Source organism: Staurois parvus, unplaced genomic scaffold (assembly GCF_062004578.1).
Source record: "Staurois parvus isolate SC_StPar_1 unplaced genomic scaffold, SC_StPar_1.0 ptg000442l, whole genome shotgun sequence".
NCBI lineage: Eukaryota > Metazoa > Chordata > Amphibia > Anura > Ranidae > Staurois > Staurois parvus.
In genome coordinates, this window is record NW_028318238.1 from 1,079,381 (window position 1) to 1,102,830 (window position 23,450).

Here is a 23,450-nt window from a genome sequence, read left to right on the forward strand (position 1 = left end):
TGTGATTTCCTGAATTTTTTTTTAAATTCTGTCTCTCAAAGTGGGAATGCACCTACAATGTGAATTTCAGACCCCTCCATGATTTCTAAGTGGGAGAACTTGCAAAATCGCAGGGTGTTCAAATACTTCTGTTCCTCGCTGTACAGTTGGGTCCATATATATTTGGACACAGACACCATTTTAGTTTTTTTCAAGTATTGACTAAAACTTATTTAAGCTATAGTTAAACAATGAATATGGGCTGAAAGTGCACACTCTCAGGTTTAATTTGAGGGTATGTACTTCCAAATTGGAGGAAGGGTTTAGGACTTACAGCTCTTAAGAGTAGCCATCCCCCTTTTTCAAGGGATCAAAATAATTGGACAATTGAATATAATCATAAACAAAATGTTCATTTTTAATATTTTGTTGAGAATCCTTTACTGGCAATGACTGGCTGAAGTCTGGAACCCATGGACTTTACCAAAGACTGGGTTTCCTCCTTTGTGATGTTTTGCCAGGATCTAACTGCAGTTGTCTTCAGTTGTTCTTTGTTTGTGGGTCTTTCTGCCTTTAGTCTTGCCTTCAGCAAGTGAAATGCATGCTCAATTGGGTTGAAATCAGGTGATTGGCTTGGTCATTGCAGAACATTCCACTTTTTTTCCTTCAAAAGCTCCTGGGTTGCTTTTGCAGTGTGTTTTGGATCATTGTCCATCTGTACTGTGAAGCGCCCTCCAATCAACTTTGCTGCATTTGGCTGAATCTGGGCTGACAGTATATCTGTAAACACTGCAGAATTCATCCGGCTGCTTCTGTCTTCTGTCATATCATCAATAAACACCAATGACGGAGTGCCACTGGAAGCCATGCATGCCCATGCCATCACACTGCCTCCACCATGTTTTACAGATGACGTTGTGTGCTTTGGATCATGAGCTGTTCCAAGCCTTCTCCACACTTTTTTCTTCCCGTCATTCTGGTACAGATTAATCTTAGTTTCATCCGTCCAAAGAATGCTTTTCCAGAACTCGTCTGGCTTTTTTAGATGTTTTTTGGCAAAGTCTAATCTGGCTTTTCTATTCTTCAGGCTTCTGAATGGTTTGCACCGTGTGGTGAACCCTCTGTATTTGCTCTCCTGAAGTCTTCTCTTGATTGTAGACTTTGACAATGATATGCCCACCTCCTGGAGAGTGTCCTTCACTTGTCTGGATGTTGTGAATGGGTTTTTCTATACCATAGAGAGGATCCTGCAATCATCCACCACTGTTGTCTTCCGTGGACATCCATGCCTTTTATGTTGCTGAGCTCACCAGTGCATTCTTCTTTCCTCAGAATGTACCAAACTGTTGATTTGGCCACTCCTAATGTTGCTGCTATCTCTCTGATGGATTTGATTTATTTTTGAAGCTTTACAATGGCCTTTTTCACTTGCATGGACAACTCCTTTGAATGCATGATGTAGGTCCACAGCAATAGATTCCAAATGCAAATACCACACTTAGAATCAACACCAGACCTTTTACTTGCTTAATTGATGAAGAAATAACGAAGGAGTAGCCCACACCTGGCCGTGAAATTTTGATTCAATTTTCAAAGTACTTTTTATTCCTTGAAAAAGGGGGGTATCTACTCTTAAGAGCTGTCATTCCTAAACCCTTCCTCCAATGTAGAAGTACATACCCTCAAATTAAACCTGAGAGTGTGCACTTTCAGCCCATATCCATTATATAACTATAGCTTCATTATGTTTTGGTAAATACTTGAAAAAAAAAAACTAAAATTGTGCCTGTGTCCAAATATATATGGACCTAACTGTATATATGTAAAATGCTGTGTAAATTGGCGTTGCTATAAAAGTACCTGTAATAAATAAAATAAAGGAAAAACCTGAAAAACAGAAATAAATGCAGCCACCACATCTAGGGACTGATGAGCATTTACAATTGGAGGAGCTTACGTTTGCTTTAGGCAAAGATGCATACAAATTTCTGTCCTTTTTCTTGTAGGATTTCATGCATTTTACTGAAGAGAACATGGACGAGAAAAGCAGAGTGCAAGCTCAAATCCAGAGTTATAAGGTATGTAAAGTAATAAAAAACCGATGAACCCATTCTGCTTTACTGGATATTAGAAATACACATTTCTGGTAATGGCCACATGTACAGCACTTTTTAGTTTTAAGCAAAAAATGCAGACAACTAAAGGCTGACTTAGCTAATATTTTTTTATCCTTATTTGGTAACTAAGTTAATGCTATAAAATACCTAATAAAGCATTTTGCAGATAAACAAGCAGATGCATATTCTTCTTTGGATGTGGCATCTGCCTTCTGCACCTTATACTACAGGCATGTTTGATGTCTAATTTATAATTATGATTTTTTTTTCACACATCTTTGTAATCACTTTTTATGAAATTGATTTTTTTTGTAGCAGGATTTATGCCATATAAATATTTTGCTTCTGGTACTTAAAAAAAAAAAAGAAAAAAAACACATTGGGCTGGGAGGACTGGAATACATATTTGCTTTAACCACTTGCCCTTCAGGGTATTTACCCCCCTTCCTGACCAGGCTATTTTTCGCGATACGGTGCTGCATTATTTTAACTGACAATTGCACGGTCATGCAATGCTGCACCCAAATTAAATTTAAGTCCTTTTTTTCCCACAAACAGAGCTTTCTTTCATTGGTATTTGATCGCCTCTGCATTTTTATTTTTTGCGCTATAAACAAAATAACCAACAATTTTGAGAAAAAAACAATATTTTAAATTTTTCGCTAATAAACATGTTCAGTAAAAAAAAAATGTAAAATCAAATTTCGTCATCAGTTTAGGCCAAAATGTATTCCATGTCTTTGCTAAAAAAAAAATACCAATACGTGTAAATCAATTGGTTTACAAACGGCGGTATAGATACTGGATTTTTTTCTTCTTATACTAGTAATGGTGGCAATCAGACTTACAGTATAGTGGGTCTGCAGTGGGCATTCTGACACTGGGGGGGACTGATGGAACCATGGTATATATATCTGACAATCGATCAATCAATGTACGGATGGCCAATCTCATTTCGTGAGGCCCGAAAATGCCAGCATAGTAGAAATACCCTCCAAATTACTCATTTTTGGAAAATAGACAGTCCAAGGTATTTAGTAAGAGGCATAATGAGTTTTTTGGAGGTTGTAATTTTTTGTTACAATTTTTTTGGAAATGTAGAAATTAAAAAAAAAATCAAATTTTTTTTTTTTAACATATTGTCACCAGTCCAGTACAGTGTGATTATATAACTGGCAGGGTGGTGATCAGGGACACTGACTGGTAACAGTATGTAAAAAAAAATAATAATAGTAATAATTTAATTTTTATTCACATTTTTAAATTTTTTTTATTACATTATTTTTTCCTTTTTTTACTATTATTTTTTTTCAACACACTGTGACCAAAGCAATACAATGTTACCATGGTAACATTGAACTACTCTGGACAAGTGATCAGGTTTTTTTTTTTTTTTACGCATTATGATTGCTAATACCAATGTATTTAACCTCTTCCATACCGGGCACTTTTACCCCCTTCCTGCCCAGGCCATTTTTCAGGTTTCAGCGCTGTCACACTTTGAATGACAATTGCGCGGTCATACAACATTGTACCCAAACTAAAATTTTATCATTTTCTTCACACAACTAGGGCTTTCTTTTGGTGGTATTTAATCACCACTGGGGTTTTTATTTTTTGCTGAATTAACAAAAAAAGATCGAACATATTGAAAAAAACCCACGTTTTTCTTTGTTTCTGTTATGAAAGTTTGCAAATAATTGTTCTTCATAAATTTAGGCCAAGATGTATTCTGCTACATGTCTTTGGTGAAAATAACCCAAATTAGGATGTATTATTTAGTCTGTAGGAAAGTTATAGAGTTCACAAACTATGGTATAGATCTGAATATTGATCAATCCTGAAGTACTGACCGCCAATCTAATTTCTTGAGGTCCAAGAATGTCAGAACAGTACAGATATCTCCCAAATGACCCCTTTTTGCAGAGTAGACAGTCCGACGTACTTCTTAAGAGGCATGGCGAGTTTTTTGAAGTTGTATTTTTTTGTCATAATTTTTCAGAAAATAAAAAAAATTATTTTCACTATTTTTATTTTTACATACTGTCACCAGTGCACTACAGCGTCATCATATAACTGGCATTGCGGTGATCAGGGACACTGACTCATGACAGTATGAAAAAAAAATTATAATTTTTTTTATTATTTTTATTTTTTATTTAATTTTTTTTCTTTTTTTTAAGATTTTTTTTCGCATTTCACTATGACCAAAGTAGTACAATGTTACCATAGTAATATTGTACTACTTTGGGGAAGTGGTCAGTATTTTTTTTTCACATTATTTGCTTATAGCAAAGAATTACTTTGCTATAAGCAAGCATTTACCTGAATGACATCGATTCATTCAGGGTTTTTTGTTTTTTTTTTGTGCTTAGCTGTGATTTTGCCACGACTAATCACATGACACAGCTTGGCTATGATTGGCCCAGCTTGCGCATGTGATCACTGTGACCATTCACAGCTAGACACACTAGTATACAATGGATGGCATGAATGAAGCCATCCATTGTATACAACTGTCATGTGACCTGCTGTGATTGGTCACAGCAGGTCACATGGTACCGACAACAGGGCCAGTACTCAGATCTGTCATCAGCCATGTCCGAGGTACACGGCCGGTGACAGATCGCACCGCAGCGCGGCTCTGCAGGCGTGCAAACTGCGCATGCCCGAAAGGATGCCATATGGCATCCACCCGCAAAGGTAAGGGTTTTTGCCGGCCGCCATTTGGCCATAGGCCGGGCGGAAAGAGGTTAATTGATATTTGCAATCATTGTCACTGAATGAAACTGATTAATTCAGTCTTTTGTTGTGATTAGCTGTGATTGGGCAAAGTTCATCACATGATACAGATTATTATTAATATTATACAGGATTTATATAGCGCCAACAGTTTGCTCAGCGCTTTATAATATAATGGGAGACAATACAGTTCAATACAAGAGGGGTAGGAGGGCCCTGCTCTTTGGAGCTTACAATCTAGGAGGGAATACAGATGGGCTGTGATTGGCCCTGTCTGTACCATGTGACTGCTTTGATCAATCACAGCTAACAACACAATTGTATACAATGAATGGCATGAGAGGAAGCCATCCATTGTACAGTATACAATCACATGACACTGGCAACGTGGACAGAGTTGGTGACAGATTGCGCCGCTGCACGGCCCCACGGCTGTGTGAATGGCTGCTTTTGGCAGGATGTCATATGATGCCCAGTCACAACAGTGTTAAATAAGGACACGTGCGTTCTGGTGCATTTTTGATGCGTTTTACTGCGTTCTAGTACAGTTCAGTGCAGAAAAAATGCAGCATGTTCTATTTTTTTTTTTGTAACAGACCGCACTGGTGATGCAGAAAAAAACAGACAGCACTGCATGTGTTGTGAACTGGTCCTTAGGGCTGGTTCACACCATAGAAACACAGTCCAGAAGCGTTCCGGATCCGTTTCTGCATGCGCGTTTTTGACGTTTCCTGGTGCGTTTTTGATGCTTTCCGGTTCATTTTTTTCCCCTCTTTTTTTCTTCAATTCAAATATGGACATGTGCATTCCAGTGCGTTCTGGTGTGTTTTTGATGCGCTTTACCGCATTCCAGTACAGTCCTGTGCAGAAAAAATGCAGCCTGTTCTACTTTTTTTCTGCAACTGGAACGTACTGAAACTGAAATCACTGATGTGAACTATGAAACTGACAACCATAGAACCTACTTTCTGTGTGTTTAGGATGCAGAAAAAAGCACACTGAAACGCATGTAGTGTGAACTGACCCTTAGGGCGGGTTCACACTATAGAAACGCAGTCTTGATGCATTTCTGCATGCAAGTTTTTTTATGCGTTCCGGTGCGTTTTTGATGCATTTTTATGTATTCCAGTGCATCTTTGATGCGTTCAGTGCATTCCGGTGCATTTTTTCTGTGTTTCAGTACTGCCCAGTGCATTTATGATACATTTTAGCATGTTCATGTACAGTTCTGTGCAGGAAAAATGCAGCCTGTTCTACCTTTTTTTCTGCAACCGAAACACACTGGAACTGCAAGCACTGATGTGAGCCAAGCCAATGACAACCATGTAACCTGGTGGCTGCACAGTGACTAAATGGTTAGCACTTCCACCTGGCAGTGATTGGGTTGTTTGTTCGAATCCCAGCCACGGCACCTCCTGCCTGGAGTTTGCATGTTCTCCCTGTGCCTGCGTGGGTTTCCTCCCACACTCCAAAGACATGCTGGTAGGTTAATTGGATCCTGTCTAAATTGGCCCTAATATGTGTATGTATGAATGTGAGTTAGGGACTTTAGATTGTACACCCCTTGATGGGTTAGGGACTGATGTGAATGTACAATATATATGTAAAGCGCTGCGTAAATTGACGGTGCTATATAAGTATCTGTAATTAATAAATAACCTACTTTCCTTGCATTTTGGAGGCGGAAAAAAATGCACTGGACAGCAGGTAGTGTGAACCAGGCTTCTACTTTTTTTTCTTTGGAACTGGAACTCACTGGAACTGCAAGCACTGGTGTGAAACATGCCATTGACAACCTACTTTCTGTGCATTTTGGAGGCAGAAAAAACTGCACTGGACTGCATGTAGTATGAACCAACCCCTAAAGATCCCTCTTCAAGTTTGAGTTGCTTCCATGGGATTTATGATGCTCTGCTTGTGTTAGATGAATCATAGACTGAGCTGATTTCTGCAGGAGGGTTATATGAGATGTGTTTCACTGACTCTGGCTGTGTAGCCCAGACATAAGATTTAAATCTGATAGTTTTGTTGAAGACTTGTGAATTTTGGAGAAATGAGGATGGCACCATATGTAACACGACTTCCTATTCTTCCCACTAACTTTGGGGTGGGTGAGACCTTATTGTCACATATAATGGTCTTGTACACATTTATGCAGAGCTACCCCCTTGAAAGCCGCTGGTTTTGGGTCCCCCTATTTCCTGCTTTGCCATGCAACACGAAATTTCCAACTTCCATTCAGAGTCAGTAACCAGTCCATGGGCTTGTTTTTGTTTTATTTAGGGTAAATAACTTGCCCACAAGGAAGAAAAATATATTTGAAATATACTTTAAAAATATTCTTCCCAAATATATTGCCATATATTTGAAATACTACAATTTTGGCCATATTCAATGTATTTCAAAATATATTTCAATAAATAAATATAAATGTTGAAATGTGTTTTATTACAAAATATATGAAAAATATTTTTTAAAATATATATTTTTTAAATATATTCTTCAGATTTTTTTTAACAATTAAAAAAGTCATTTTAACATATATTTTTACTTATATTTGTAAATGCATTCCAAAAATGTAGATTTGTATATTTAAAGACATACAGTATATTTGAAATGTATTTTAAAAAATATTTTTCATATATTTTGTAATAAAAACACATTTCAAAATTGTAGTATTTCAAATATACAGTGAGGAACAGAAGTATTTGAACACCCTGTTATTTTGCAAGTTCTCCCACTTAGAAATCATGGAGGGGTCTGAAATTCACATTGTAGGTGCATTCCCACTCTGAGAGACAGAATTAAAAAACAAATTCAGGAAATCACATTGTATGATTTTTAAAGAATTTATTTGTCTTGCACTACTGAACATAAGTATTTGAACACCTAAGAAACAGCAAGAATTCTGGATTTCAAAGACCTGTTACTGTGCCTTTAAAAAGTCCACCTCTACTCCACTCATTAATCTAACTTAGTAGCACCTGTCTGAGCTCTTTAAAGACACCTGTCCACCCCACAGTCAGTCAGACGCCAACTACTACCATGGGCAAGACCAAAGAGCTCTCAAAAGACACCAGAGACAAAATTGTGGACCTCCACAAGGCTGGAAAGGGCTACGGGGCAATTGCCAAGCAGCTTGGTGAAAATAGATCAACTGTTGGAGCAATTGTTAGAAAATGGAAGAGGCTAAAGACGACTGTCAGTCTACCTCGGACTGGGGCTCCATGCAAGATCTCACCTCGTGGGGTATCACTGGTGATAAGAAAGGTGAGGAATCAGCCCAGAACTACAAGGAAGGAGCTGATCAATGACATGAAGAGAGCTGGGACCACAGTTTCAAAGGTCACTGTTGGTAGAACACTACGCCGTCATGGTTTCAAATCATTCCCCTGCTCAAGTCGTCACATGTCCAGGCCCATCTAAAGTTTGCCAATGACTATCTGGATGATCCAGTGGAGGCATGGGAGAAAGTCATGTGGTCAGATGAGACCAAAGTAGAACTTTTTGGTCTAAACTTCACTCGCCATGTTTGGAGAAAAAAGAAGGATGAGTTGCATCCCAAGAACACCATCCCTACTGTGAAGCATGGGGGTGGTAACATCATGCTTTGGGGACCCCTCCATGATTTCTAAGTGGGAGAACTTGCAAAATCGCAGGGTGTTCAAATACTTCTGTTCCTCACTGTATGGCAATATATTTGGCAAGAATATTTTTAAAATATATTTCAAATATATTTTTCTTCCATATGGGGTCTAGGGGTATATGGGATGCCCAACTTGACTGGAAATAATAACTTCGAGGACACATTTCCTAAATTCTGTACAAAAATGATGGATCCTGGACTTAACAGATCAGTAACACAGTCTCTGTGAGGAGCACTTGGTCCCCTATAAGTGAATCTCTTCAGACCCCAGCCAGAAACTACCCATCCACCTGCCTGTATTTCCAGAGCAAGAGATTCTAGAAAAGACTTGAAGAACTCTCCCATGGAGAACTGGTTGGGTACAGTACCTAGCAGCCCTCTCTCCTGTAGTCCCCGGGGATGAAGAGGTACCTGTAGCTTTTGGTAAACTGCTTTCAGGCCTTTCACTGAACTAGGTTCTTTCCTGGCTTGCAGGCTGTTCTTCCTCAGTGGACTGTAAGGCAGTGAAGCTTCCTCTGTCAAATTCCTTCTCCCATCTTTCCACCTCCAGCCTGCAGACAGAACCCCCCCTTCTCCGTGGTCCCCCCCCCCCAGGCTACACAGCAGCACACCTCAGCACTCCATCTTTCACCTGGCTGCTCTACTGGCCAGGCTCTCTTATATTTAAGGGCTGACCTAGCCACCTTCCCAGGGCTTCTGCCTGGAGATAGGTCAGATGTCCATAAATATACAGATCAGCACATTCTGGCCTCCACCCACTAGCGTCTAGTAACTTCTCCAAGCTTCTAGACCCAGGGGAGGTAACAGAGGCTCTACCTGTAGAGCCCTCCCATCTGACCTAAAGTAAACTAACTCATACCCAGGCTTCTGTTTTGTGCTGTATCCCTTTTTGGGGAAATTTTTCCACAGGAAATACTACTTTAAGGAAAATACAAAACCCCTATTTTTTTTAAAACATTTATGTTTCAGTGCTTAGTTATAATTGTATCTGCATTTAGTTTTTTCTCAGTCACCTTCCAAAGTGCCGCAAACACCAGTGGCAACAATGCTGCACTGCTCCTGAATTCCGAGCAGAGTTGCCACTCTCATGTAAGCTGTACCTGCTTGCACTACAGTGTGTACCAGTATCAGTCAGCACCTGAGCACACCTAGTCCTATCCCCTGCTTTCTGGATAAACAGTATTACCTCTGGTGCTAAAACACTCCTACTGTGAGCTGCAGTGTTTGAGAATTTGTGTCACACAAATGAAGAGGATTTGGCTCAGTAAACAAAAGTGAAAGAAGTATATTGTTTACATTATGAGGCTTGTGCATCACATAGTAATGGGATTTGGGAATTGTATGGACAGGAACCTTGTTTATTTTAAAGGGCTAATTAGACCCGTCCTCCATGCAGAGTCGCAGGCAGATGCATGTGCATATACAGTTAGGTCCATATATATTTGGACACGGGCACAATTTTAGTTTTTTTCAGGTATTTACCAAAATATATAAATGCTATAATTATATAATGTATATGGGCTGAAAGTGCACACTTTAATTTGAGGGTATGTACATCCAAATTGGAGGAAGGGTTTAGGAATTACAGCTCTTAAGAGTAGCCATCTTCCCTTTTTCAAGGAACCAAAAGTAAGTGGACAATTGAATCAAAAGCTGTTTCATGGCCAGGTGTGGGCTACTCCGTTATTTCTTCATCAATTAACCAGATAAAAGGTCTGGAGTTGATTCTAAGTGTGGTATTTGCATTTGAAATCTATTGCTGTGAACCTACATCATACGTTCAAAGGAGCTGTCCATGCAAGTGAAACAGGCCATTGTAAGGCTTCAAAAACAAAACAAATCCATCAGAGAGATAGTAGCAACATTAGGAGTGGCCAAATCAACAGTCCTCTCTATGGTAAAGAAAAACCCATTCACAATATCCAGACAAGTGAAGGACACTCTCCAGGAGGTGGCGTTTCATTTTCAAAGTCTACAATCAAGAGAAGACTTCACGAGAGCAAATACAGAGGGTTCACCACAAGGTGCAAACCATTCATAAGCCTATAGAATAGAAAAGCCAGATTAGACTTTGCCAAAAAACATCTAATAAAGCCAGACCAGTTCTGGAAAAGCATTCTTTGGAGGGATGAAACTAAGATTAATCTGTACCAGAATGACGGGAAGAAAAGTGTGGAGAAGGCTTGGAACAGCTCATTGTACAAAGCACACAATGTCATCTGTAAAACATGGTTGAGGCAGTGTGATGGCATGGGCATGCATGGCTTCCAGTGGCACTGTGTCATTGGTGTTTATTGATGATGTGACAGAAGCAGCCGGATGAATTATGCAGTGTTTACAGATATACTGTCAGCCCAGATTCAGCCACATGCAGCAAAGTTGATTGGACATCGCTTCTCAGTACAGATGGACCATTATCCAAAACACACTGCAAAAGCAACCCAGGAACTTTTGAAGGAAAAGAAGTGGAATATTCTGCAATGGCCAAGTCAATCACCTGATCTCAACCCAATTGAGAATGCATTTCTCTTGCTGAAGGCAAAACTAAAGGCAGAAAGACCCACAAACAAAGAACAACTGAAGACAGCTGCAGTTAGAGCCTGGCAAAGCATCAGAAAGGAGGAAACCCAGTCTTTGGTAATGTCCATGGGTCCCAGACTATAGGCAGTCATTGCCAGTAAAGGATTCTCAACAAAATATTAAAAATTAACATTTTATTTATGATTATATTCATATTCATTCATAGAGAGCAAAAAGTATGAAAATCATTATTGGTGTAAGTGGGAGGAATAGTGCCCCATTATTGGTGTAAGTGGGAGGAATAGTGCTCCATTATTGGCGTAAGTGGGAGCAAGAGTGCCCCATTATTGGTGAAAGTGGGAGGAATAGTGCCCCACTGCTGGTGTCAGTGGCAGGAATTATGTCCATTTATAATGTTAGAGGGAGGAATATTGCCCCAAGGGCCAGATAATGGCAAGCAGAGGGCTGCATCTGGCCCCCGGGTTGTAGTTTGGAGGCCACTGGGTTAGGCCATAAAGGCTTTATTGCTGTTTGTGAGCCTGTTTGGGATATCCCTTCCCCCATATTCTATCTTGGTAACACCCAGAGCATCGATGTTAGCTGACCTAATAGTCATACTCTCTGAAACGTATTCACCATATGTTACTATTAAGATTCCACTTAAGCTGACCATACATTATTCATTTTTCTTTTGTTCCACCAGCGGGTTGAACAAAAATACAGTGCCTTGAAAAAGTATTCCTACCCCTTGAAATTGTTCACATTTTGTCATGTTACAGCCAAATGCACTTTATTGGGAGTTTGTGATAGACTGACACAAAGTGGCACACAATTGTGAAGTGGAAGGAAAATGATAAATGCTTTTCAACATTTTTTATCTGAAAAGTGTGTCAGGCATTTGTATTCAGCCCCCCGGAGTCCATACTTTGTAGAACCACCTTTCGCTGCAATTACAGCTGCAAGTCTTTTTGGGGATGTCTCTACCAGCTTTGCACATCTAGAGCCCATTCTTCTTTGCAAAATAGCTCAAGCTCTGTCAGATTGGATGGAGAGCGTCTGTGAACAGCAATTTTCAAGTCTTGCCACAAATTCTCAATTGGATTTAGGTCTGGACTTTGACTGGGCCATTCTAACACATGAATATGCTTTGATCTAAACCATTCCATTGTAGCTCTGGCTGTATGTTTAGTGTTGTTATCCTGCTAGAAGGTGAACCTCCGCCCCAGTCTCAAGTCTTTTGCAGACTCTTAACAGGTTTTCTTCCCATCAACTCTGACCAGCTTCCCTGTCCCTGCTGAAGAAAAGCATCCCCACAACATGATGCTGCCACCACGTTTCACGGTGGGGATGGTGTGTTCAGGGTGATGTGCAGTGTTAGTTTTCCACCATACATAGCGTTTTGCTTTGAGGCCAAAAAGTTCAATTTTGGTCTCATCTGACCAGAGCACCTTCTTCCACATGTTTGCTGTGTCCCCCACATGGCTTCGCAAACTGCAAACGGGACTTCTTCTTGCCACTCTTCCATAAAGGCCAGATTTGTGGCGTGCACAACTAATAGTTGTCCTGTGGACAGATTCTGCTACCTGAGTTATGGAACTCTGCAGCTCTTCCAGAGTTCCCATGGGCCTCTTGGCTGCTTCTCTGATTATTGCTCTCCTTGCCTTGCCTGTCAGTTTAGGTGGACGGCCATGTCTTGGTAGGTTTGCAGTTGCAGTCTTTCCATTTTCGGATGATGGATTGAACAATGCTCCGTGAGATGTGGCTTGGTGGACTCTGTTTACTAATTAGGTGATTTTTGAAGGCAATTGGTTCCTCTAGATTTTAGTTAGGGGTATCAGAGTAAAGGGGGCTGATTACAAATGCACCCCACACCTTTCAGATATTTATTTGTAAAAAACTCTGAAAAACATTTATCATTTTCCTTCCACTTCACAATTATGTGCCACTTTGTGTTGGTCTATTACATAAAATCCCAATACAATACATTTACATTTTTGGTTGTAACATGACAAAATGTGGAAAATTTCAAGGGTAATGAATACCTATTCAAGGCAAAGTATGACTGCCTTATGCCTGGTACACACTGAGTATTTTTTCGCTCAGCCAAGCGGGAAGAACGAAAAAAACTGAGGAGATTGAAAGGTCTCTGTACCAACTATGCAATCTTAGTACAGCAATCTATCCACTGAGCTATTGTGTTCAGATAGTAAACTGCCCCCCCCCCCCCCCCCAGAAAACACCAGGTGCTGATTGGCAGATGTTTTCCTAGCATGCCTGTTCTACAGAGGCTGGAAGTTCAGCCGGCTTCTGTCACCCAGGCCAACTGTCTTCTGGTTTCTGTTCTGTTTCACATGTACAGAACAGCCCATTAACCGCTTCCCTACTGCCCTATAGCAGAACTACCGCTACAAGATGGCAGGGCTGTATACATATATGTGATTTTACATTTCCAGGTAGGGGGCGCTCTGCCCTAACTGCGCTGCCATTGGAGCTGCTACAGCTGTTGATCTCCAGGTCCCATACGGAGATTCCCCGCTGGCACCCATCACTGAGGAACACTGACAGGGGAGAGGTCTGTATGTAAACAATACAGATCTCTCCCCTGTCAGCACCAGCATGCTTACACAGTAAAACACACACAGCACAGTTAGTAAAGCAGCACACACTTAACCCTTTGATCGCCCCAGATGTTACCCCGTTCCTGCCCAGTGCCATTAGTACTGTGTCAGTGATTTTTATTAGCACTGATTACTTTATTAGTGTCACTGGGGATGTCAGTGGCAGTTAGTCAGTTCCCCCCCAGTGTCAGGATCTCTGCCGCAATCCCGCAATAAGTCGCTGATCACCGCCATTACTAGTATAAAAAAAAAAATCCAGTCTCTATACTGCCATTTGTAGATGCTAGAACTTTCACATAAACCAATTAATTTACAGGTATTAGGATTATTTTTAGCAAAGACTTGTAGCAGAATACATTTTAGCCTAAATTTATGACAAAATTTTATTTTTTAAAAATTTTTTTACTGGGTATGTCTTATAGCAAAAAGTCAAAAATATATATATTCTTTCAAAATGTTTGGGTTTTTTGTTTATAGCGCAAGCACAGGTGATCAAATACCACCAAAAGAAACCTATTTGTGGAGAAAAGGGACATAAATTTAATTTCTGTACAACGTTGCATGACCGCACAATTGTCAGTTAAAGTACCGCAGCTCTGTATCACAAAAAAATGGCCTGGTCAGGAAGGGGGGTAAATCCTCTGGAGGGCAAGTGGTTAAAAAACACAGTGTGCAGGAAAAAAAAAGGCACACACGTGGATGCGCCTGAGATTGGTCTGCCTTTTGTGCATAATTCGAATGGATTCCTTGACTGAAAAAAAGTTGAAAAACACTGAGCTAATTTGTCTGTAGATACAGTAGATTCCAGGCTGAATGGAGTTTATCACATGCATGTCATTACTACAGAGCATTTATACAGCAACTGGCTATTGAGGAAATCTAGAGTCTGCCTATACACCACTGTAATTGCTAGCATCCTGACTCATTGTTTTCACTGCTTTATGAGTCATGGACCAGCAATACAAAAGAATGGAATTGGAAAAGTCAGCAGTGCTCATCAGCACAGTTCTGGGTCAGTGACTCAAAATTCTAAAGCAAAAGGTCAGCCTTTCTCAACCTTTTCTACACAGAGGAACCCTTGAAATAACTTTCCAGTCTCGGGGAACCCCTGCTAAAAAAAAATATATCTACAACTCATGATACATTAGTGTGATTGTCATTTAGCAAAAAATAAAAAACTCAGTGGTGATTAACCATTTGCCGCCCGCCCTATGACCGAACGGCGGGCGGCAAATGTCATCAGCGTTCCTGGTGGACGCCATATGGCGTCCTCCCGCACATGCGCAGATTGCGCTCCTGTAGAGCGGCGCAGCGGTGCGATCTGTCACCGGCCGTGTACCTCGGACACGTCCGATGACAGATCTGAGTATCGGCCCCCGTTACCGGTACCATGTGACCTGCTGTGACCAATCACAGCAGGTCACATGACAGTTGTATACAATGGATGGCTTCATTCATACCATCCATTGTATACTAGTGTCTAGCTTGTGAATGGTCACAGCTAATCACATGCACATGTCATGTGATTAGCTGTGGCCAAATCACAGCTAAGCACAAAAAAAAACCCTGTGTGAATCAATGTCATTCAGGTAAATGCTTGCTTATAGCAAAGTAATTCTTTGCTATAAGCAAATTGTGTAAAAAAAAAATAAAAATACTGATCACTTCCCCAAAGTAGTACAATGTTACTATGGTAACATTGTACTACTTTGGTCATAGTGAAATATGAAAAAAAAAAATCTTAAAAAAAAAAAAAAAATTTAATAAAAAATAATTAAAAATAAAATTAAAAAAAAATATATATATATTCTTTTTTCATACTGTCACCAGTCAGTGTCCCTGATCACCGCCATGCCAGGTATATGATGACGCTGTACTGCACTGGGGACAATATGTAAAAAAAAATAGTGAAACTAATTTTTTTAATTTTTAATTTTCCGAAAAATTATGACAAAAAAAATACAACTTCAAAAAACTCGCCATGCCTCTTATGAAGTACGTCGGACTGTCTATTTTGCAAAAATGGGTAATTTGGGGATATCTGTACTGTTCTGACATTCTTGGACCTCAAGAAATTAGATTGGCTGTCAGTACTTCAGGATTGATCAATATTCAGATCTATACCATAGTTTGCGAACTCTATAACTTTCCTACAAACTAACAAATACATCCTAATTTGGGTTATTTTCACCAAAGACATGTAGCAGAATACATCTCGGCCTAAATTTATGAAGAACAATTATTTATTTGCAAACTTTTATAACAGATACAAAGAAAAACTTTTTTTTTTTCAAACTTTTTGGTCTTTTTTTGTTAATTAAGCAAAAAATAAAAACCCCAGCGGTGATTAAATACCACCAAAAGAAAGCTCTATTTGTGTGAAGAAAATTATAAAATTTTAGTTTGGGTACAATGTTGTATGACCGCGCAATTGTCATTCAAAGTGTGAGAGCGCTGAAACCTGAAAACTGGCCTGGGCAGGAAGGGGGTAAAAGTGCCCGGTATTGAATTGGTTAAATACCACCAAAAGAAAGCTCTATTTGTGTGAAAAAAATGATAAAAATTTAATATGTGTACAGTGTAGCATGACCGCGCAATTGTTATTCAAAGTGTGACACCGCTAAAAGCTAAAAATTGGCCTGGGCAGGAAGGGGGTATAAGTGTCAGGTATTGAAATGGTTAAATTGGTATCAGTGTCAGTGTGTTTTAGGTAAAAAAAACAAAACAAAATGTGCACTATTGTTTCTGGGCTGTAGTACAGGTACAAACAACAAATAACATACACATATATGGTATCGCTGCGATCATCAGGAGCTGGAAAATGTATTTTGGGTTGTTCTTTGGTGGTAGATTATGGTAGTAACAAGAAACACACAGCTATATTTAAAAAAATATATATTTTTTTTACTATTTTGGGTTAGTTTTCCTTTGATAATAAAAAAAAAATCAGGAGATATCCATTACCATTTACCACCAAATGAAAGCCCAATTTGTCCTGAAAACAAGGTATAATTCACCTGGGTGTACAAAGTAGTGATGATATGTACGGTTTTACTAACACATGTCAACGTTGTAAAATTTTACTCAGGCTTTAAGATTTCTTTTACACTTAGGTGTGAAGGGGTTAATAATTATTAGAAAACATAAATACTGTGAAAAACATATACAAGTGATAAACTAAAGTCCAGAAACAATCCCCTCAGTGACATGTATCACTTCCGTGAATATCTTCTTCTTTAGTAATATTCCGTGATCTTCCACCACACCAGGTGAAAAACCTGCTTACCTCAAGAAAAGAAAATATGCGCTCATCTGGGTGTATTCAGCTCCTCAGTCGTGGTGACATATCTTCTTGTCTCCTCACGCCTTCCACTCACTTATCAGGCCAAAATTGATCTCATACAACAGAAAGACCGAAACATAGTGCTCTCTGTGGAATACTTTATTGTATCCCCCACTAAAATAACACTTACAGATATAAAAGCATAAAATGTGTATCCACATCCAGCTCTCCGCTAGCAAAATAGTGGCAACGTGGTAACACAGTACCGCTTCCTCCTTCCTAGACATGTTGCGCCGCCTCTCAGGGCTTCCTCAGTAGGTGGAGAGCCGTTCTACCACAACCTTTTTAGTCACACATTCCCCCAACTTGAGTCCAATTGGTCTTGGAGACACCGGAAGTGAATCATCATCTTTGGGCAGAAGTGCCAATACTGTCCTCTTCTCCGCCCATGGACTGCACACACACCACCGGACGTACACCAGTGGCCATCTTAAGTGAGAGTAATAGGAGATTCCCACCAAACACAGGCACCGGCAAAGCGTGCATCATCATCCCTTGGCGGAAGTGCCAATACTGTCCTCTTCTCCACCCGTGGACTGCACATGCACCACTAACCCTAACCTGCTCACCAAGAAAAGAAAATATGCGCTCATCTGGGTGTACTCAGCTCCTCAGTCGTGTTGACATATCTTCTCTTCTCTCACCTTCCACTCACTCTGACATCAGGCCAAAATTGATCTCATACAACAGAAAGACCGAATCATCATCATCCCTTGGCGGAAGTGCCAATACTGTCCTCTTCTCCACCCGTGGACTGCACATGCACCACCGGACGTACACCAGTGGCCATCTTAAGTGAGGGTAATACTAGATTCCCACCAAACACAGACAGCAGCAATGTGTCATCATCCCTGGGCGGAAGTGCCAATACTGGCCTCTTCTCCACCCACGGACTGCACACACACTACCAGAAGTACACTGCCGGCCATCTTAAGTGAGGGTAATAGGAGATTCCTACCACAGGCACCGGCAGTGCGTCATCATCCCTGGTCGGAAGTGTCAACACTGTCCTCTTCTCCGCCCGTGGACTGCACACGCACCACCGGACGTACACCAGTGGTCATCTTAAGTGAGGGTAATAGGAGAATCCCACCAAACACAGACACCAGCAGTGTGTCATCATCCCTGGGTGGAAGTGCCAATACTGGCCTCTTCTCCACCTACGGACTGCACACACACTACCAGAAGTACACTGGCAGCCATCTTAAGTGAGGGTAATAGGAGATTCCCACCAAACACAGGCACCGGCAGTGCGTCATCATCCCTGGGCGGAAGTGCCAACACTGTCCTCTTCTCCGCCCATGAAATGCACACGTACCACCGGACGTACACCAGTGGCCATCTTAAGTGAGGGTAATAGGAGATTCCCACCAAACACAGACATCGGCAGTGTGTCATCATCCCTGGGCGGAAGTGCCAATACTGGCCTCTTCTCCACCCATGGACTGCACACACACCACCAGAAGTACACTGGTGGCCATCTTGGGTGAGGGTAAGATTCCCACCAAACACAGGCGCCAGCAGTTTGTCATCATCCCTGGGCAGAAGTGCCAATACTGGCTTCTTCTCCACCCACAAACTGCACACACACCACCTGAAGTACACTTGCGCCCATCTTAAGTGAGGTTGACAGATTTCTACCAAACTCCGCCAGAAAACACTCTCTCCCAGTCTCCACACAAAAGACCGGACGCCTACACGTGTGGCTATAAAAAGATTGTGTTAAAACAGCTCTCCACCTACTGAGGAAGCCCTGAGAGGGGAGCGCAACGTGTCTAGGAAGGAGGAGCCGGTACGGTTACCACGCCGCCACTATCGTGCTAGTGGAGCAGTGAGCTGGACATGGACACACATTTTATGCTTTTATATGTGTTGTTATTTTAGTGGGGGATGCAATAAAGTATTCCACAGAGAGCACTATGATTCGGTCTTTCTGTTGTATGAGATCAATTTTGGCCTGATGTCAGAGTGAGTGGAAGGTGAGAGAAGAGATGTCAACACGACTGAGGAGCTGAGTACACCCAGATGAGCGCATATTTTCTTTTCTTGGTGAGCAGGTTAGGGTTAGTGGTGCATGTGCAGTCCACGGGTGGAGAAGAGGACAGTATTGGCACTTCCGCCAAGGGATGATGATGCACTGCCGGTGCCTGTGTTTGGTGGGAATCTCCTATTACTCTCACTTAAGATGGCCACTGGTGTACGTCCGGTGGTGTGTGTGCAGTCCATGGGCGGAGAAGAGGACAGTATTGGCACTTCTGCCCAAAGATGATGATTCACTTCCGGTGTCTCCAAGACCAATTGGACTCAAGTTGGGGGAATGTGCGACTAAAAAGTTTGTGGTTGACCACCTACTGAGGAAGCCCCGAGAGGGGGCACAGCGTGTCTAGGAAGGAGGAGGCGGTACTGTTACCATGCCGCCAGTATTTTGCTAGCGGAGAGCTGGATGCAGATACACATTTTATGCTTTTATATCTGTGTTATTTTAGTGGGGGATACAATAAAGTATTCCACAGAGAGAACTATGTTTCGGTCTTTCTGTTGTATGAGATCAATTTTGGCCTGATAAGTGAGTGGAAGGCGAGAGGAGACAAGAAGACATGTCACCACGACTGAGGAGCGGAGTACACCCAGATGAGCGCATATTTTCTTTTCTTGGTGAGCAGGTTTTTCACCTGGTGTGGTGCAAGATCACGGAATATTGCTAAAGAAGAAGATATTCACGGACGTGCTACACGTCACTGAAGGGATTGTTTATGGGCTCTTTAGTTTATCACTTGTATATGTTTTTCATAGTATTTATGTTTTCTAATAATTAATTTAGAGTTGCGCTGCACTAGCAATTTGTGAATAAACCTCCTATCAAGCTATTGTTTTGCTGTCTGTTCTGGGAGGGAACTCTCTCTTCTTTTGTCTTGTAGACGCAGCAGGAAATTAGATGAAATCTACCCAAAGTTAAGGAAATTCTCTACTTATACAGTTGTCACACATTTGTTCCCTTTGAAATATTTCCCCTCACCTCTTGCTCTCATGATAACTGGATTTCCATTAGGCCTCGTTCACACCATAGGTGCATGAAAACTGATGTGTAGATTTCACTTGCAGAGATATCAGTTGTCATGTGCACTCCAATGAGTTTTATACATAGTGCAGATCCCAGCGTAGAAAAAAATCTGCACGATACTAGTGTTGTGGTGTGAACAGGGCACATAGGGAACAATAGATTTCAATCTGCCCTTGCAGAACGTATGTGGAAAAACTGATGTCTCTACACCATGGTGTGAATGAACCCTTAAAGCAGAGCTCCACCCAAAAGGGGACGTTTCACTTTAAGGACTGGTCCCCTGCTCCTCATTAATTGACTGGCACCTTTTGGGATTCGGGTACCTGAAATTGACAGGTGCCTGCTCCCACTTCTGTGGCGATCGGAAGCGGAAGCTGTCCTCCCCCCTCCCTCCCTGTAGTCTTCTGGGACACATGACAGGTCCCAAAAGACTACGGGGCCATTCACAAAGTGCAGCACTACTCGCATCTGCGCAGTGAGCATCCGGCTGTGAAGCTGCAAGCTGTCACAACCGGATGCCCACACTGAAGATGCCAGGGTCAAGAACACAGGGCAGCCCATGAAAAGGTAAGTGTCCATTTTTTTCAAAAGTCAGCAGCTATAGTTTTTGTAGCTGCTGACTTTTATGTTTTTCTTTATGTTTTCTGGAACTCAGCTTTAAGTGTTGATGGTAACCAGGGCAGTTATGCTTGTCCCAGCATGGACACACCAACAAAACATTGACAGAGGGTCTAACTCTTCCCCAATCTATCCAAAATTAAAAGAAAAAAAACCCCAAATATTTTACCTGAATTTGACTTGGCATTAGCCTTTTGCAGTTTATGCATAACTGAGCTCAGACATTTACTAAAGGCAAATATTTTGTGCACTGCCAGTACAGTTGCTCTAGCTAAGGATAAGTTCTGCTGATTTCTATCATCCAATCTTGTGAAAGCAAAAATGCTGTTTTTTAAATTTTCTTTGCACGTTTTGCAAAGTGAAGCTTTATCACAATTACTAAGCTCTGGAGCAACTGCACTTGCAGTACATAGTATATTTGCCTTTAGTAAATCAACCCCAATTATTTGTGCTGCAGTGAAAGGCATGCTGATAGGAAAGAGAACAAGAGATAAGCTCATGGGTCTGTGCTTCTGCTGTCACTAACCTGTCATAGGCCGGAAGAGGGACAAGACCTGTGTTACTAAATTGAAACAGAAAAATATAGGGTCATATGCCCTACCAGACAGGGTTGTGCTGTGTGGCAAAAATACAAACCCACTGGCAGCTAAAACAGCTCCTATATAGACTATATTGCCAAAAGTATTGGGTCCCCCCTCCAAATCATTGGATTCATGTGTACCAATCCCCTCCATGGCCACAGGTGTATAAAATCAAGCACCTAGGCATGCAGACTGCTTCTACAAACATTTGTGAAAGAATGGGTCACTCAGGAGCTCAGTGAATTCAAGTGTGGTACCGTGATAGGATGCCACCTGTGCAATAAGTCCATCCGTAACATTTCCTGGCTACTAAATATTCCATGGTCATCTGTTAGTGGTATTATAACAAAGTGGAAGCAACTGGGAACAACAGCAACTGTTGACAGAGCGGGGTCAGCGCATGCTGCAGCGCACAGTGCGCAGAAGTCGCCAACTGTCTGCAGAGTCAATAGCTAAAGACCTCCAAACTTCGTGTGGCCTTCAGATTAGCACAACAGTCCATAGAGAGCTTCATGGAATGGGTTTCCATGGTCGAGCAGCTGCATCCAAGCCTTACATCACCCAGTGCAATGCAAAGCGTCAGATGCAGTGGTGTAAAGTACACCGCCACTGGACACTAGAGCCGTGGAGACATTTTCTCTAGAAAGTGTAAAGTTTGGTGGAGGGGGAATTATGGTGTGGGGTTGGACTTGGCCCCTTAGTTCCAGCAAAGGGAACTCTTAAGAACTCAGCATACTAAGACATTCTGGACAATATCATGCTCTCGACTTTGTGGGAACAGTTTGGGGGTGGCCCCTTTCTGTTCCAACATGACTGCGCCCCAGTTCACAAAGCAAGGTCCATAAAGACATGGATGAGTGCATTTGGGGTTGAGGAACTTGACTGGTCTGAACAGAGTCCTGACCTCAAACCAGTAGAACACCTTTGGGAAGAATTAGAGTGGAGAATGTGAGCCAGGCCTTCTCATCCGATATCAGTGCCTGTTCTCACAAATGCACTTCTGGAAGAATTGTCAAACATTCCCATAGACACATTCCTAAAAATTGTGGCCCGCCCTCCCAGAAGAGTTGAAGCTGTTACGAGATGCAAAGGGTTGGCCAACTCAGTAATGAACCCTACAGACTAAAACCGGGATGCCATTAACCTCCCTGGAGGTATTCTCGAGTGTAGCTCGGGGTAAAGTTTCAGTACCACAAGCGGTAACCCCAAGCTACACTTGGGCTTACCATGCGGCGTTGCTCCACGATCCCTCGATCACTTACCTTGTCCATCGCACCCGCGATGTCCCTCCTGCAGTGTCCCCGGCAATGTAATCTGGCAGATGCCAGCATCTGTCTTCTGGGTTCCGTCCCCTGCGAGCGTCGGGACGTAACGGCAGGAAATTTGAAAATGACAAAAAGTGACACTCACTAAAATCACATAGTAAAACATTCCTGTATCAAACCATTTCACATTCATTTTGTCCCGAGTGCTTTGTCCTGTGCCCTGCCTTCATTTTTACCATTCTTTCTGCCTGGAAACTGAGAAACGTCCATGGCGTCCAAAAAGCATCCCTTTAGGTCAAAAGTGGTTTTAGACCAGCTAGAGAACAGCAATAGTAAAGTAGAACCACTTGCAGAATTGAGTGATGATTCGTGGGGAAATTCGTCATCAGACACCGAAAACGATTTTGCAACTTTGCTCAGTGATGTGCGAACTTGGCGCTATATTTCAAATTCCAGTGTTTTTGGTTTGATTATATTATTGAATTACATTTATTATATTATTTTTTAGGATTATTTATTAAATTATAATTTATGATTTCGTGTTTCAAGTTTTATCATACCCGGGATGTTTACTAGACTCTTGTTCGGACAGATTTCAGTGAGTTATTCCTAAAAAATTACAGGCCGACAATATAAGACGCCAAATTTCCATGCAAAATAATGGTACCGCTTTCAGCACCAAAAATCTGAAATAATCATACCGCCAGGGAGGTTAAAGTTCATTTGCTTGTAAAGGCAGGCGTCCCAATACTTTTGGCAATATAGTGTATGTACTATAGTTCATCTGTGTATTTAGCAGTTGGCCAAAACCCCCTCCTAAAAGGCTAAACAACTTCATTGGGTAATGGGGGGGGGGTGATTTACAAAAACTGGAGAGTGCAAAATCTGGAGCAGCTGTACATGGAAGCCAATCCACTTCTAACCTCAGCTTCATCAATTAAGCTTTGACAAAACTTGTAA

General features: G+C 41.4%; 1 protein-coding gene across 5 annotated transcripts in view; it reads left to right on the forward strand.

The window, feature by feature from the left end:
* IFI35 (interferon induced protein 35) overlaps positions 1-23,450 on the forward strand; it is a 138,548-nt gene that overhangs the window by 40,516 nt on the left and 74,582 nt on the right. For all 5 annotated transcript variants that reach the window (XM_089687975.1, XM_089687979.1, XM_089687976.1 and 2 more), the window contains one exon: positions 1,986-2,057. In XM_089687975.1, coding sequence (XP_089544101.1) covers positions 1,986-2,057 — 72 coding nt within the window. The remainder of the gene's footprint in view (positions 1-1,985; positions 2,058-23,450) is intronic.